The sequence below is a fragment of the Callorhinchus milii genome, unplaced genomic scaffold (genome assembly GCF_018977255.1).
Source record: "Callorhinchus milii isolate IMCB2004 unplaced genomic scaffold, IMCB_Cmil_1.0 Scaffold8, whole genome shotgun sequence".
Classification (NCBI taxonomy): Eukaryota; Metazoa; Chordata; class Chondrichthyes; order Chimaeriformes; family Callorhinchidae; genus Callorhinchus; species Callorhinchus milii.
Window position 1 is genome coordinate 5,594,628 of NW_024704749.1, and position 18,161 is coordinate 5,612,788.

The 18,161-nt window shown below is 37.7% G+C and overlaps 1 protein-coding gene across 1 annotated transcript in view; it reads left to right on the forward strand.

Moving 5' to 3' along the window:
• The window catches only part of LOC103184376 (mediator complex subunit 13L), a 121,037-nt gene that overhangs the window by 68,463 nt on the left and 34,413 nt on the right, over positions 1 to 18,161 (forward strand). Inside the window, exons 5-7 of the mRNA XM_007902331.2 lie at positions 15,276 to 15,421; positions 16,387 to 16,578; positions 17,708 to 17,893. Coding sequence (XP_007900522.2) covers positions 15,276 to 15,421; positions 16,387 to 16,578; positions 17,708 to 17,893 — 524 coding nt within the window. The remainder of the gene's footprint in view (positions 1 to 15,275; positions 15,422 to 16,386; positions 16,579 to 17,707; positions 17,894 to 18,161) is intronic.

Consider the following 18,161-nt stretch of genomic DNA (forward strand, 5'->3'; position numbering starts at 1 on the left):
CTTGTTCAGTTTATCAATCGTGTTCAAAGTTTGTCTGTGGTTCTTGTCCTCATCAAATGATGAAGCCCAAGTACTTTGAAGTGCTTGCTTTGTTCCAAATTACTATCTTTTAATTTGAGGTGAGAAAGCAGATAGTTATTCTGGACAAGACAAAATCTCATAACTTCTACATGGTATATATTCCTAGAAAGAGCTTCAGTTTGCTGAATATGGTCTCATTCTTGGTTTATCTAAAATAGATTAAAATGCTGAGAGAAGACATTTCATTTTCTTCCCTGCACAGTTCCGGGTATTGTTGCTAAACCGTGGCTATGTGGGATCTCATAGAGATAATTGGAGCTGGGTGGTTAAGTCCAGTCGGCAACTCATATTTACAAGTCACTGGCTTATGCAACCACTAGCCTGGGATCTGTTGCCCAAGCAGATGGATTCAATAATTGGGATAGCTTATCCAGTAAATACAATTTTCTGTTATTTTATGCTTCTAACTTGCCTTCAAAAAAACTAAGTACATGCTTTTCTATGTAGGGCCATTTGGAGTCCTGTAGCTTAATGATTAAAGCACTCACCTAGCAAGCGAGAGGACCTGGGTTTGATTCCCAGGCAGAGCGAAACGTTGGCAATGTTTCCTTACTCCACACCCCTCTGTTTACCTAGCAAGTAAGTAGGAACCCAGTTGTTAGTCGATTGGCGGATCGCTTTTCCAGGGGTAATAATCCCTTCAAGAAAAAAAGTAATTAAAAAAATAATGATTTGGTCACTCAATTGTGGGACATGACGCTGCACAATTGACTGCCATGTTCTACCCTCAAAATATACAGTCAATTCACTTTACATTATATTCTGTGAAGCGCTTTGAGTTGTAGTAAGGCACTGTTTCAAATCAAGGATTATCATTTTCAAGTGCATCATCATGCTGTTGATTTGGTGCTCCCAATATGTTAATGTGGGTTTTGTGCTTGTGATTCGCTTAAATAAACAGCTGTACTAACTACCAAGCGGAGGTGTAAAGTAGAGGTCAGGTGTCTCCACCCTCCATCCCACCCACCCCCAACCCCGTGCCCCGATGGAGGGATCATTCAGAGTTGACTCACCACAGGCTGTTCTCGCACACCTCCTTAGTATGCAGTTCAAAATCAGAATTGATGGGTCTGGTACAAGGTTATATATTAACAGAGAGAACGAAAAAAACTAACCTTGTGTATGATTGAAAACATTTTGTTCATCCCATTCTCTCCTCTTCACTGTGTTTAGTGGTCAGAAATCATCAGAACTCTCAAGAACTGTACAAATGTCTTCTCCGTATCAACAGATTGGTTTACAATGAGTCATGGGGCTGTTATAATAATACTTATGTTTTCCATAACACTTTTTTGGTCAGCCAGGTGTCTGACACATGCGGGAAGCCATCACCATGTTAACGAATATCCAAACCATACTAAGAATTCCATGCATCCCAATAGTGCCGTAGAATCTTTAACGTCTACCTGAACAAGCAAACAATGCTTCAGTTGAAAGCCTCATCTGAAGGATGGCGCTTGGGACAATGCAGCACTTCCCCTAAGTTAATATTTGGAATGTTTTGAACCCATGAAACCATTTGGTGAAATAGATTGCAATAAGGGCTGAATCAAGTTGGATTTTCTATCCAAACTTGCACTACTTATGCTGTATTCTGCAACTTCCATTTGTTTAGTTGATTTACTAATGTGAGTCCTGTTGTCTTGTACTGACTGCGAATCTGATGGAGGATGACATGGCGTGAGCAACAATAGCTTTTGGCTGACCTGACAGTGAGTGAATGACACTAAAGTTGACAGCTTTGAGTAGTTTTTGTTCCACTCATGCATTTGCTGACACTGACTAAATGTCAGGTGAATTCATAGATTTCTGGGCCTTGTGGTATGATGGGCTAGCTGGATTATGCATGCTGCTTAGTGATAGATTTGGGGTAAATGCGTTCCTTCATCTGGATAATTAACTTGCTGTTGTCTGCAGAACTCACCACCCAGTTTGAAATCATGTCAAACAGATGTCCTTTTTTATTTTGAAGCTCTAATGAGTTTCATGACTAAAATGCTGGCTTTATTTAGAGAAGTGACATTGCTACCTTTTGAGTGGATTTGTACATGGTAATTGCTGATTTTACAACCTTATAGCTTCAGTTATAATGAGTTAGCTGATAGAATGTTTCACATCAGAAGGTGGTTTGATGTAAGTGCTGTTACAGTATGTGATGCGGCCTTCGTATTGACCTTCATTCAGTTTTCTTAGTCATTTGTTGATTATACAATTGTGGTTTCACATAGTGAGGAGTTGACATTGATATTAGGACCTCAATAGCAATCAGAGATGAACCTTTCGAAGCTTTACATGCTTGAGCGCTAATGTCACCCTTGATGTACTGATGCATGTGTGTAATTCAAACTGTTTGTTTCTGGCAGCTGTTTGCTCGGTTAATCTAAAAAGCCCACATTAGGTTATATTAGGTGCAAAACGTGAATACTATAGTCTGATGTCACTGTCAGAATTACAACCGTTTAAACGAGCACTTAAAGACATTTATCACAGTTTTGGTGATCATTTTCACAAATTCCAATTAAGTTGCATATCACATAGTATACGTGCCTTGGAAAATTAGGTCAGATTTTTATTCAAACCTCTTGCCTTGATATTCCTTACTGTTACTAATTGTAATAATTGAGCAATGAAATTTTCAGGGAAAATGCTTCAAGTACCATAAATTAAAACTTTCCTTTCCTCCCCTCCCCACATGTTTATCAAGAGGCATTTATAATATCTGATAAACTGCCACAACTTAATCGTTTTCTGTGATTGACGATGTAATGATTGCTGTTTTTTTTTAAAAAAGTTGAAAACTCTGCATCTATGCTTCCCAGATTTTCCTTTACGTGTCCTAATTAAGTGAAAATGATTCAGATTGGGGAAAAACTCCTGGAAACTATCTCTTCCTCCTCTATCGAATAATTTATTTCATTTTCTCTAGGACTTTCATTGTTTCCTACAGCAAATATAAGAATGAAAAGTTTTTAAATAAAATGTGTAAAACCATGATTTTGTAGCATTGCCCCAAATGTGATGTCCTCCTCAACATGAAAGGTGCTGTATCAATGTAAATTTGTACTGTGTTTGTGTGTGTCCATATTAATCTTAGCATGTCTGATTGCCCAAAACCACAGCTTCTGGTTCATCATTGGCTAATTGAACTGCAATAAAACTTTGCTGTTACAAATGGTTTACAATGTCCAGATGGCAGCTTTAAATCACTGAAGGAGTTCAAACTTGATAAAATAAGCCTGATGAGAACTGATTACCATCATTGAGTTTACAATAAGGGTGGATTTTAATCAATATTTGGTTTTGTGGTATTATGATGGTAGTAGTTGAAGCATTAATAATTAAATGTCACTAATTAAAAGTGTGCAGTCAGAGAGGTAGAAGAATGGAAATGAGTAGCTTCAAGTACAAAAGATTAGAAGGTGAAATCATGCTCCAAAATAAATAGGAAAGCATCAGGAAAAAAGAAAAATGTTGCTGCTTAATTTTGAACCTTTTGCTGCTTAGTTTTTACAGAGTTGAGGTTTTATTTTCACGTTTTTATGAATGCCAATATAAAATATCAATTTATTTTAAAAAGAAACTTTGGTTCTGACGTGAAAAATAAAGCAATAAAGTTGGAAGGAATTTAAACCTGCAACAAAAGTCAAAACACAACAGTCTGCCAACATGAAACGGTGTGAAGTTGTAAGTCTGTACTGTATGTAGCAAGTATTCCAGCGTACTCTCTGGCTATTACTGTTTGGGTATCCAGCTGCTGTATAAAAATGCATAGGCATTTTTAAGTTCTTTTTTTAAACATACTTTTTTTTGATGGATGGAAGTTGGATTGATAGATTTCCTTTGAATTCTTCAGCTTTCGGGATTTGCTTACCGATTGGCATGGACAGTGCTTGCAAGATGATCTCTGAACCCTGTATACAAATAACGTGCTTCAATGGTGCTCGGGGTTTTAATTATATTGCTCAGAGCCAGAATTACTTACTTGTTGCTTCCGGTCAGAGTACAGGAGCTGTTTGGAGTCGTACTGTGGAAAAACTGTGGTGTTCTCAGACTGTTTAACACGGGCAGAAACACACATCAGTGCTAGATTATTATTGTTTTTCACCAAATTTTACACAAGCTTTTTGAATCAATTATTTTTCCCCTCGACTTTCTCCCAATGCTGTGGCCAACAATCCCTCAAATAAAATTGGTCACTCATTCCTTGGCTGTTTGTGGGAGATTGCTGGGTGCAGTCCACCAAAGCAGTCTAACCACTTCTCCGAATATCCCGTGAAGCTCTTTTAGACGTCTCGACAATGTGATAAGCGCTATATCATATTCAAGGAATATTAAAGAAAGCTTTAAATATATAACCTTTAACTGCTCTCATGAGGTGTGAATTCATCATTTTAAAGATACTGTGTATGCTATCTTAGCACCAGTGAAACTTGTGCAGGATGATTAAAAAAAACTCAACACAAGTTTCTAAATATCCTGTAATTTAATGTTTTGTGAATAATTGGACTGCTGCTTGGCAAGCCAAAATATCTACTTCTTTGTAAAAGGGCAGCAAAGTGAAGTGCAGATAATAAGCTAATGCTACTGTTTACATTTCCTGTCTATGTTTATCATCAATTTCTTTGTTTTTGTGGTTTGTTTGACCTGACTAGGTTTAATCTTTAAATTGTTCTTTGATAGGGATGTACAAGGGCCTCAGCAGCGTGCTATTTCTATGCTGAAGTTGATAGACGTAGAAGTGTTCAGGTAGCCAGGTTATCTCTACTTGATGCTGGATTTTAGCTCTGACGTTCATTGGAATGTTATAGAGCAATACAGGAAAACTAAGAAAATGATAGAATGGATATGCAAAGACATTAAAATATGTAAGCATTACATTTTAATAGCAATGTTGGTTTAGTGTAAAATCCCACAATCAAAGCTCCTTTAAATTTGAGCTTTTCTTGTGTTAATAATTGATTTGTAAAATGTTACTGTAAGAACATAAATAAAACAAATGATTGGAGTCGGTGCATTTAGAAAATAATTGAATCAAATTTGAGAAGTGCAATCATTGTACGTTTTCATTCAATTAACTAAGAAACAACCAAATGAGGATTGCTTATATCTTTTGTCTAGACTCATAGATCTCCTTTGTCCTTATTGTTGCAATGCATTTCATGTTTAATGACTAGTGGTGCAGTGAATAACATGAGGACGTTAGCTGTTGCTGTGACAACAAGCTTTTGAGTACTCTAAAATGCAGTTGTGATCTCATTCGGCTATTTTTCTTGGCACTGCAGCAAAATTGAAAGAGGAGCCTTATGCTTGAATCCATGAAAGGAAGTTATTTCACAATGAAAGAATAGCAGGAATCACTCTGACTTTCATACAGCTAGCAGGCAACCCATTTTCGTCACTCACTACATTAATACTTGTTTCACATGTTATTGATGAGTAAGTGGATCATCCAGACTTTAAGGTCTTCCTTTGATTTTGGTACATATTTTGATCCTTGGTAAAATTGATCTTCTACTTGCTTCCATTGTGACCAGAGAAAAAAAGATTTAATCTAACCTATTTTCGTTTGATTTCTTGAATCGGGAGTCTCCATCTGGCCGAGTATTAGTTTTAAAAAGCCTGAATGCAGGGAAACCCAAATGGACTAATATTTAACCAGATAAGTGATTATTAACTTGTACCATTTGTTAAATTTAAGTGCTGACGTTTTAATTATGGTTCCCTTAAAAAGATTGTATTTTATTTCATCTGCGCCAAATATAGTTTCTGAATGAGTCAAACTGCTAACAAATCAAAATCCTATTTCACTAGTAGACTTTTGGCGTCTTTATTACCTGTAGTACCAGCTTCCAACACCTAAATGTCAATGAAGACAGCTGAAGGAATATTCAAAATATCAGAGTGTGCTGAAATCACAGAAGTTAGTGAATGTAATGATTTTTATGTTGATAGAAACTGTTATTTTGGATACTCCTGATTCGGTCTCACTGAGCTATCTTGCAAAACTATACAACAAAATTGTGTGTGTTTGGGTGTGTTGAGTTGCTTTCTTAAATTTACCATTTCACGATTAAAAATGATTTATGCAGTATCTCCGTTTCTTTTCTTTCCATGGGTCATTCCTGGTATTAGAATGTGCTTCGCTAGCTTCCTTTGCACTTCTCAACAATATGGGGAGTAAGCGGTGAAACCCTCTGTAAACTAAGCACAATAAACTTAACAATTCTTTCAATTCATAATGCTGGCTGGAAGTGTTCTTAGAATGAATTCCCGCTTGATTTAAAGAAAAATGGTGCTAACAGCGTGCAGTACTACCAGCAAATTTTGATTTGAGTTTTGCCTTAGAGACATTTCCCAATTTCTCCAGTGCAAGGCATGAAAATGGACACGCTCGCTTGCTTATTCTAAAAAAATCAATGGTGTACCCTCGTTAGTTACAGCATGTCATCACTAGTAAGCTGCTGTTCCTCAGCAGACAATAAATGTGCATATGAAGTATGGGAGAACAGTGTTGTTTGGGAAGAAATGAACTTGTCACAGCACAGTATCCTGCAATAAGTCCAGGCTCTGCATAATGATGTTTTTCTCTTGCCTATTTTTGTCACATTCCTTTGCCTCGCAATAATTCCCAGTGATTTGTGGTGCTGCAAAAATTGATGAATCTGTTTTACAGGAAAGAAAATCGGTGGCACTTTTTAAAAAAAAACAACAACAGTTAGCTGTCGTTGTTGTACGCTGTAATGCGCTGTTTAACTTAAGCTACTTGACCTCGAATCTGTTTGTGACGCAGTTTTGACCCCTCAATTATGTCATGCAAGATGCTCTCTGGCTGCTATGTGTGTTTTTAGCAAGACAATTAGCTCATGTAGTGAGGTGTGCCTCAGACTGCTTTGTCTGGACTGATGCACATTGCAATGGTTGATTATTTTCCACCTGCTTTAAAAACTAATCTGTGAAACATCAGTAGTACTAATTTCGAACAGGCCGTGAATGAATTTTAGGTTTTACTTCGGCGTGATGAATATTTAGACCACGTTCCCTACTACTTCCTACTTGAGTTGAGAGCAAGTTATGAAGCTGACAGCCCATTTATGTAGAAAATAACAGATTGAACGGATTACTGGATAATATTGCCAGAATGCATTAATGCATCCCATCACGTTTTCATATAAATCATGGTGAGTGTGTTTTCTTGCATGTGCAACAGTCTACATTGAATAGACTGATCAAAGGAGCATGTTGCAATCTCTGAACATAGCTGGTGTGAAGCTGTTTAGTTGTCAGCAAGAAACTCGACAGATGCATGATGGAAAGCTTGTGCTAGAAGGTGCTGTGGCATGGAAGTACTGTCCAATATAACTGAATTACAATATGCGATAGTCAGTTAAAACTAGACCTGTGAAGCGCAGCATTGCTCTGCATTGTGTGCGTAGAGAAATCTCAAATTATGTATGAAAGAGCAAGGTCACTATTCCTGCATAAAGTTACTGTTTGGCTTCACTGGTACATTACAGCATTCAATTAGTGCTTTCCAAAAAAGTAATTACCCATGAAAATCTAATGTGCCCCTCCCATTTACATTCACTGTGCAATGTCTTCACTTGATATCCGTATTGTATGTGAAATATTTCATATTATTTCATATAATTGGATGGTTTGTTAACTAACCCTTGGATTACTTATCACAACATTGCACCCTAATTTGTACCAATCCTGTTTACGTAGCAGAGTGTTAGTACAGTACTCAACTCATCAACTTCACGGCTTCAAACTGCAAGTGCTAGTTAATTTCAATCAAAGGCTTGTTAGTGGTAGATCATAACTACCTTGTTGACTATGGATTCTAGGATGCTTAATTTTTATAAAACTCCAATGATTGATACTATGTTGGCCTTAAAGTTTGGCTGGTAATCCAGGCCACGTGGTTGAGCGGGCACATTTCCGCTATTTTTCCTGCTCTAATGAAGTTATGGAGCAACTATAGACAATAGAGATGCAGGACAATCGGGTATAAGTTGAGACACTTGCGAGGATTAATCAAGCACTCCCTTGAGCAGTGGATTGTTTTTGTGTAACTTTCTATGCAGCCATTTTTGTGTTTAACCTGAGCTCACCCACGCACTCAGTGCTCTCAAGGAGTGTGTGGAGCAGCTAATGCTAAAAGTGGTGGTACACTTAAAAATGATCAAGAAGCGGAGAACAGTGCCTCAAATATTGCAGTAATTCTAAATTTCACATCCTGATCATTTTTTTTTAAAGTGCATGTGAGTGTCATGTGTAAATATTGCATCTCAGCAGTAAGCCTAGCTTTTGTGTTTGCTGGAATCAGAGCTTCTGACGCAGCATTCCGCGACTGATTCGGTTATATCTGGCAGAAATAAAAAAAAAGTTCACTTCTCTGATCTGTTCATACTTTGGTATCAAAAGGGATAGGAGATGATCAGTTTGTTATCCTCTTAAGGTGTGTGTGTGTGTGTCTCTCTCTCTCTCTCTCTCTCTCTCTCTATCTCTCTCGGTGATTGGTGCCCACCACATTTGATGCAACATCTACAGTAGCTCCATTGATGTTAGATGGACAGGACCTGAGAACTCCTTTATTGGCCCAACATTAAAGTGCAGTGCTTTTAAGTTCTGTGTTTTTCTCTCAACAGCATGTTGATACTCATTCACTGAAGTCCAGTGACATGTACAGAGCACACATGCCCATTGATGGATGTAGCCTTAAAATTGTAAATTGAAATGTTTCCATGAAAGCAAGGCATTTTCAAACGTCGACCAGTTTTTGCTTTCAAGTTGTGTTTTATAGGGTCTTTGTTTCTTCAGTAACTTATAAGCGAGATGAAATGTTTTCATTTACAGTACTATTATTCTTTATTTAAGTCTTAATTGTGCCTAAGGGCCACATAGTTGCTAAGTGCATTTCCCTCCCAGTTTCTCAATAGCATTAATATTTGAATTTGGCACATACTGAAGTAGTTAGATTTAACACTTGTAGCAAAGTGATCTTTTTCAACAAAATAATCGAAGTACTGTATAGGAGTACATCAAAGAGTCTTCTGTTGGAGACTCTAAACCACAATGAAGTTTTGTTTAACTCCTTTGATTATACCATTGCATTTTGTGCCTTCAAATTGAGCAAATAATTGTTTTCAAAGATTTGTTTTCTGTATACCTTGTTTCTTCTCTCTCTCCTATCTTCTTCCCCCTGCCCCCATATATTTTGATACGTTATAGAAGAATACCACAATCTGTTTGGAAGTAGTAGAAGAAGACTAAAGATCTTTTTGTAACTTCCATCAAAGACAACAACAACAAATTACATTAATGTAGTGCCTTTCACGTCGGTGGGATGTCCCAAGGCGCTGGACAGTCAGGCATTTGGACCCGAGCCTGGGATTGGGATCAGAAGGGTGCAAGGCAAGGAGGGTAGGGGTAGGAGGATGACTGAAAACACGATTGAAAAGGAGGGTCTTGAGATGGACCTTGAAGGAGGCAAGGGAGGGGCATGGGGAAGGGACTGTGGGATGTAGTTCCAAAGGGTGGGGATAGAAAGATATCTTCGTACTGAAAGTGCTGGTACTTCAAAATGTCCTATTGCTATTGGCTATAATTTTTACAATAAGTCCAGTGAGATGCATGCTTGAAATATTTGACGTCTGCTGAATTTAGTATGAACAGCTTTGAACTTGACATACAATATATTTTGCTTCTTATCTTGTTTTATAGCATTTTAATCATTGAGATAGGGTGGCTTGAAAAATATTTTAACACCATTTAACAAGCTTTCTCCATCACTTAGTGTCAATGTAACACCCGAATTATAAAGAAGAATGACCTTTTGCAAGAAATTTCGGTTATCGTGACACAATACCGAGTTTACTTATGCTTACAGCTGTACCTCTTTCTGCTAAGTTTATTCACTTGTACATTCTGTTCAATTATGCTGCAAGACTCATGTTTCATTCCCCGAGGCTTCAATGTGAAGATCTTGATACTATAATAACATGCCACAGTGTTTTCACAATGTACTATTCAGGCACTCTTGGCAATTTTTCAGGGCAAGATTGAGTGTAAGTCAAATTTCTGCTCTGTGTAACTTTCTTGCCTAAGTGGTATTAATTTATTTAACAGAAATGATGCTGATTATAATCAGCCTGATTGTGACTTTCCTTTTTGCCTATTTAAATTGTATCTGAAGCTTAGAAGCCATTTAAAAATAGGGCAGTATGTCTTTTGCTTTCCTCAAATTCCATTCATTGGTGTGAATGCTTTCTCACATGATGGAAAATAAAGATAGCAGACTACTTTCAATATTTATTTTGGAACATTATAATTTGCTGTTTTGCTTTTTTAACTCTCTTCCCCTCCACCTTGACCACCACTTCACAGGCACCAGCCACCTCTAGTATTTTCCCCCAATTGTCCGTTCTTTATACAGTGTTGGCAGCCTATTTGATTCAAGAGAGAAAGTGGATCCTAGTTAATGCCAATCCTGTCCACACACGTGCACGTTCCAGCAGGGTTCCCAGGAATTGCCAGCTTTCTCTTTTTTGGATCCAAGCATTGCTGTGATTAGTTTTTTTTATACTGGCCTATATGGACCTTGTCCAGGCATTTGGAGAAAGCAAAACAATCAAAACAAAGCTGTAAATCGCAACTGTAAAACTTTGCTATTCAAATTGTGGTGGAACCTGTCAAAACATTAACCTGATGAATTCCTCAGTATCCTGAGGCAGCTTTCATTACTGTAACTTCAAATAGTTCTGCAATTTAAACACGTGTCTGATTTGGAAGAAGGTTCACACTGCAGTATTTGTTTGTGTGTCTCCGATAACAGGTTAGCTTGCAACAACTCGAGATAGCTTTCTGTCCCTGGCAGATATTTTATCTGACCTTGGAATACTTTATATCAATACTGGTGGTGATTAGCACATAAATCCACTTAAATAAGTCTTTAATGACATTCTGAATGTGTATTGACCATTATTATACAAAATTTCTATTAGTCTTCAGAATCCTAATGCTATATATGTATTTGATCAAATTTGAATGTACGTTTGGTTTGACTGAAGGAGTTCAAATATTTTGCATAAGAGTGGCGTTCCATAAATGTAGTTTCTAGAAACTGTTCTGGTGGTGTTTCTGGAGGACAAAAGAAGATGAATTATAAGATGTTGAATGTTAACTTTTTTTTCACATTACAAAGTAATGCTAAATAAACTTTCAAGCTTGCAAAAAATTAGCTTTTTTGTTTATGTGCATATTTTGATTGCTGGAATCTTCATAGTTATTGGACTTTCTCTGGAACATTGCTCTTTTCTATACCTATTTCAGCCCTGCTGCAGCCAAAATAGTTATCCATGCCTTTGGTACCTTGAGTTTAGACTCCTACAATACTAAACTCTTCAACCTCCGTAGCTCCACCCTCCACAAGCTCCAACTCATCCAAATTTCTTCACACTAGGCAGCACAAAGCCATTACCTAATCTGGCTCCTATTACCACAGCAAATCGACTTTACCATCCTTATCCTGACTTTCAAATCCTTCACTGTTCCATCTCCAGCTCTGCTTCCCAAGCTGCAATCTCTGGTAAATTAACTCTGCTTGTTTCTCACTCGCTTGACCCACCATCGATGGCTGAGCCTTCTGCCAGTATGCCCCCATTTCCTAGAACACTCTCCCCAAATCCCTTTGTCTTGTTCCTTTTTCTCCCTGCCTTCAAAATCCAGTCTAAATCACAGCTCTTCGACCATGTTTTTTCATCAACAAGCTTAACTTCTCCTTTCTGTGCTCACTGGTCACTATCTCCTTCCTTTCATTGAAAAGTTTCTAGACATCATTTTGCATGAAAGGTACGAAATAAGTGCAAGTTATTGTTACACATAATGGTTTAAATCTGGCTAACCAACAGCAACAAAATTACATTTGTATAAAGCCTTTCACATCTGGAGGACGTCCCACGTGAATTTATGATGAAGAAAGATTGCAGGAACTATTATTTAAACTGGCATGTCCTTTTTATCTTAGAATATCCATCATCTCCATTCTAGCTTCAGTGGTATGAGCACATTCAAAAATATTCTTGCGAAAAGATTTATGTCATTTTAACTGAGCTGAGCTTTCACATAGTTGTGAAATTGACTATCATTTTGTTGAACTGTTGACAACAATTTTTCGAGATGTCTGAACGATGTGATGAGGTGCTATATCAAATGCAAGGATTCTTCTTATTAATAATCATTCTGAAATCCAAAACTTCTTGCAAAGCGTTCAGCTTTTCATTTTATTTTGTGTAACAGTTGTATGATTATACTGAATTATAATGTATGTAGGCCTTCAGATCTTGTTTGAATTAGAGTATAGAAATAAGGATGCTTTTTATAAAGCACACCGTTAAGATGCAAAATCCACCCATGGCTTGATCTGATCACTTAAAGTAGCTTATAACAGCTGTCACAATGGGATACACATCTTTGTAATGTGTGGTGTGATGGTTTCAGTGGCACTCACAGTCTACTGTGGTGCGAGATTGAGAATGTAAATCATTTGAACATGTTTTTGTGTTCTGTTTTTGGTATTTGACACTATAAAAATCTGGCATCTGTTATGGAGGCTGGAATCCTGCTTACTGGGCTTCACATACACAAAAGGTCAACCCCTCACATGTGTTGGATGACAGTGCGTTTCGGCATGCCTTTAGACTTTTTGCTTCTGGAGCCCGTCAGTAGTTGTGTACTTTTTCTTCCTTGCTACCAACGTCTTTACTAATATCATACAGACGGGCGATAGCTGCCTTTCTTTAGGATTCTGCAGGGGAAGAGCCACCGAAACTAATGTATTGATGCAGTTCTCAAGCAAACGTGGTCTCTTAATAAGAAGGGAATTGAGTTCTGGAATCCAGCGCAGGAGAGTTGCATTTGATATTTATCCAAGGTCGCAAATTACTCATTATGCATGTTGGCTCCCTTTATGGATTAGCAAATATAATGGTGTTTCTTTTCTAGGTCTGATTGTGTATGACATTTCAACATCTGTTGCACTTTATGCTGAGTTTCAAAAACTTCAAAAATATTTAAACAAGCGAGTCCCTCTGTGGAAAAAGTACAACATGTTTTTGAAAAAACCTCTGGTTGTAATGAGCTCTAAATTCCATTTTGCTGGAGCTGGTTTTGTGCAAGGCACTACAAATCCAGTACGTTTGTCCTTGTTTGTAAGCACCGTTTCTAAACTTGAGTGGTCACAAATCGTGTTAATGTGGGAGTTTCACACATTTAAGTCTGCTGATACCACTTTCCCTTTACTTGGCAATCAGTTTTGGTATTTTTTTTAAAAAAAACTAAAGGAATTTACCAGGTTCCAAGTTACCACAACATACACTTCTAACAAAGTGATGTTCGTGCTTCTCAGATGCCAGCAGCTGTTTAGAAGCTTAGAATAGCTGCTTTTTCAGTCATTTGATGTGATTCCATCTCGCCTTCATTCCAAATAGACTTGTATCCAAATGAGTCCACAAGAAAATGTAGACAATGAAAAGGCCGTTTACGCCAACAACCTGAACCTTCCATAAATTGTATTGATTTAACTTTCCAAACCTATGTATTGCTTTGGAGGATTGTTTCCTTTTGGGTAAAAGTCTGGAAAAATACTTAAGAGCTGTCTGGCTAGGGCTGAATATAACTGCTCCGTATCTCCTCCCTGCTTCAACTCCATTGTATTAATCTCTCACATTCTACAAAATGGCACTTAATTCATCAGAATGAACAGCCTACTGAGTGCCACCTGTTTGTACAACACGTTCACAGCCAACGCATTACTCCTCTCCCCCACCTTAACTAATGGCATGATTCTTGAAAGGCATCACTTCTGGGCAAATTAATGCTCACTATGCTAGGTTATATAAATCACAGGCTGTCATACAATGACTAATGATTAGTCCCATGTGTCTCAGACCTTCCTTGGTATGATGTTTCCACGGCCTGAGAAGCTATCGTTCCATACCACGTGATAAAGTCTATTTATACTTAGAAAATTGGACATGGAATGCTGTAGCTCAGTGGTTAGAGCACTCGCCTCACAAGCGAGGGACCTGGGTTCAATTCCCATCAGGGCAAAATATTGGGCAAGTTTCCTTACTCCACATGCCTCTGTTTACCTAGCAGTAAGTAGGAACCCGCTTGTCAGTCGATTGGAGGATCGCTTTCCGAAGGTAGTAATTCCTTCAAAAAATAATAAAAATAAATTGGTCATTTCAATCCATGACTGTTTGTGGGATGCTTCTGTGTGCAATTGGCTGCTATGTTTCACTCGCAAAATGTATACAATCAATTCAACCCTAATTGGGAAGGCTTGGGAGAGGAAATTCACTTTGATCTTGTATTTTATTTGAGGCTCGTTAATATTATCCTTGTGTTTTCAAATTGTGCACTGACTGACATTTCAGGTTACATAAGTCGATCTTTTTGGAAGTACAGTATATTAACATTTAAATAGTCTGACCTGGTTCTGCCTCAGTCTTAATGAAAAGGAGCGTGGGTTCTCTTCATAACGACTTGGGACGTCCTCCGATGTGAAATGCGCTATACAAATGTAACTTTGTGTGTTGTATAACCTGGAACCTGAATTCCACTGCAATTCTTTTGTGCCCAAAATTTCAAACGATCACTGATGATCGATCTTCAGCTAGATTAACTTTTGAATAGATGCCCATAATTAACCTGATTTGGTATTAATTTTCAATGAATGGTCAGAAATTGCCCCTCATCTTTTATCTTTCAAAATCATAATCCTTAATAGTCTGCAGTGCCTCGGGTTTATGTCGCCGTCTGATTTCCACTCCTAACTTGACTGTAAAACATACAAGGTCGGTGTAAAACTTAGCTGAAGGCTAGTGGTTGAATAGAAGCTTCCACTAAGTTTAAAAGGTTCATTCATAATACACATAGCCATCATGGTTCTGGTATTTCCGACGTGAAATGCAAGTTAAATAAACTCCAGTCTTCTGTTTTATTTCCCACGGTGAACATTTTTTACCAGTATTTTCGTAGTTCACTTTTCTGTGTTTTTAAATAGTTGGACTAACACCAATACCAAAACTGGCTGACTGGAAGGCGTTTGCGTTTCCCTTCCATGAAGGCGAAATGGAGTTCTGACTTTCCATAATTTGTAATCGGCTTTTTTCCTTTTCCTGTTACAGTGAGCATCTCTCTTGTTCCTTTTCCTTCTTCCTGCATGGTGAGAGCAATGTCTGCACCAGTGTTGAGATTGCCCAGCACCAGCCTGTGTATCTTGTCAACGAAGAGCACATCAATGTGGCTCTGTCAGCAACCTCTCCTTTCCAAGGTTAGTTTTTGACCTTTTTTTAATTACCACTCATTCAAGACTATAATGCACAGACACTCTGTTTTCTTGCTTTAATGGTTTGAATAGCTTCCGAATATTGAATGTATTTAGTCAAACTACAGTAGAGTAAATGTTGCAATGAATAGAAATTTTCAGCAGTCGGAACAAATCGATATTTTAGCTTTCCTTAGATTTATCTAAATGCAAGTCTCCCCGATCCAGCATTTGGTTTTGGCTAAGTGGGCACATTCAGAATTGTTCATATCCTGCTTGTGTCTGTAGGAAGCAATGCATGCTCCAGCTTAAAAATGTAGGTTATTTCCTCTCGTCTGCATTCCTTTTAACAGAAAAAGGCATGTTTGGAATTACCAGCGTGCTGTACCCGAAGTCTGTAAATATTTTATATATCAACACTGGCCGACTGCCTTAACATGTTTGAAAAGGGACCTTCATCCATAACATTCAGACTAGACAAACTTGTGGAGAATAAATGCAGGTTTGAGATCCCAATAAATTAGCTGACCACTTAGCATCAAAACTGGACTTTTTATTTTGGATGGGGGGTGGGGAAGCTTTCTATTTGTACAAAATGCTAGATTTATTAAATGATTGTAGTCCAGAATTGGGAATTGCCCAGAAATTAGTTTTTAATGTAGGCATACAGTAAATGGTCAGTTTATAAATAGACAGCTTTTACATAAAATATATTTACTTTTTTGGGGGATTCCATATGCTTGAGTGAACTTTCTTACTGTTCTTACTTTTTAAAAAAAAAAAATCTGCATTACCACTTTTTTTAAAAAAAATCCACACTTTCAATTTATTTTAATGCAGATTCGTTTTCATACATCGATGTTTTGCATCAGTTTATTGTTTTTAGTGATTAGTTGCTATGTAGGTTGGCATCAGCAACAAATGTCTGGAAGGAAGATTGAACAGTCTATTTATACTCTTGCCTCTTGCAGTCATCATTAGTCCTTTTGGACTGAGTGGAACCCTTACAGGCCAAACGTACAAGATGTCTGATCCAGCTACCAGGAAACTCATTGAGGAATGGCAATACTTCTATCCCATGGTCTTGAAGAAGAAGGAAACAAAAGAGGAAGAGGAGCTGGACTGTGATGATGACTTTCCTGTTGCAGTTGAGGTTATTGTGGGTAGGTATTGTTGGCTTGGCGCTTATGGGAACAGTATGAAGAAACATTCAAGAGTTGCCCTGCTATATATAATATAAGATCAAGGGTTATAATTGATTTCCCCCATTTTCCAAAGCAAACGCATTTAGTTGTTGGCAGAGTTTAAACAAAATTCACGTTCTTCCTAATGCGTATACTCTCCATGTTTCGCAGAGGAAAGACTTCTTTTAAAGTTCATTGAAAATTATCAAATGGAATTATTGTTCCGTTACTAGGCTTAAATTGTTGCATCGGCCAAGTCAACATTCTTTCACAGAACACATTGAATGAAACTCACAAAGTAAATAAAATGGTTTGTAAGCATTTTACATTCAAGTTTAGAATGTTTTTAAACACAGATCTAAGAAAGATAATTGGATTAAATGTATTAGTATGAAATGGTGTATTTTTGAGAGAGAAGCAAATTCTGTTACATTTGTTAGTATTCATTTTTAAAACAGTGGCACGGGTCTTTATTAACATTTGAAAACTTAAATAACACACCATACTGAATTTTAGCATCGCTGGTCAAAGCCATGGAGGTAGCGAGTTCTATTTTTCTCTGATTATTGTTCTAACAAGTTGGAATGTTCTTTGTTTGATCGTGAACCCCCTTTGGCTTTTTACTAACAAATTATTGCAGCAGAAAGTTTGTGTGTCATTGCATTAATAATTTTAAATGATAATTTTTACTGCAAGAGCAATTTTCTTTATAAGCACCTAACTCGTGATTATGAGACCTTTGGTACAATGTACCTATAATTTGGGCTGGATTTTATCATAAATTACACAGAGGTAGGTGGGTGGCCGAAGGCTTAGTCGAAGAGGAGGGTTGTGATATGGGCCTTGAAGGAGGCAAGGGAGGAAGTGAGGTGAACGGACTGTCGGATGGAGTTGCAGAGGGTGGGGGAGAAAGGCTGAAGGCCCGACTGATGATGCTGGGTGGGGGAAGTACCCTTGTCTATGGGATTAGAATAAATCAAAACTTTTATTTTGTAATTTATTCAACCTGTACTGGATAAACTCAGACAAGCTACTTCTTCCTTTGGAGATTTATTTTAATCATGATGCTTTTGCTTTGAAAAAACACTTTATTCTTTATACATTCCAGGTGGAGTAAGGATGGTGTATCCCTCAGCTTTTGTGCTGATTCCGCAGAGCGATATCCCTGTGGTTCCAAGTGGCACCAACGGAGGAGGCCATACAAATGTAACTGCAGCACCTGGAAGCATGAAAGATACCATCAACTGTGGAATGCCACTCACCCCACCCACTTCGCCTGAACAGACCATAATAGGTATGTTTCCCACAAATTACTAGCAGATTGTTACTTGGACAGATTGCACATGTATCTCCATCTCCTAGCACAGAGTTAATATAAAAAAAGGCCAAGTACAGTACAGACAATCAGGTGAGAGGGCAGAAAGCTCTCTGTTCTAGTATTCGGAGTTGGTCTACTCTGGGTTTCATGATCACTGGGCTATTTACTGTGCAATAGGTAGTGATTTTTGTTTTTTCGTAATTTTTTTAATTTTTCTGTTGTGATTTTTGTTGTTTTACTTCAT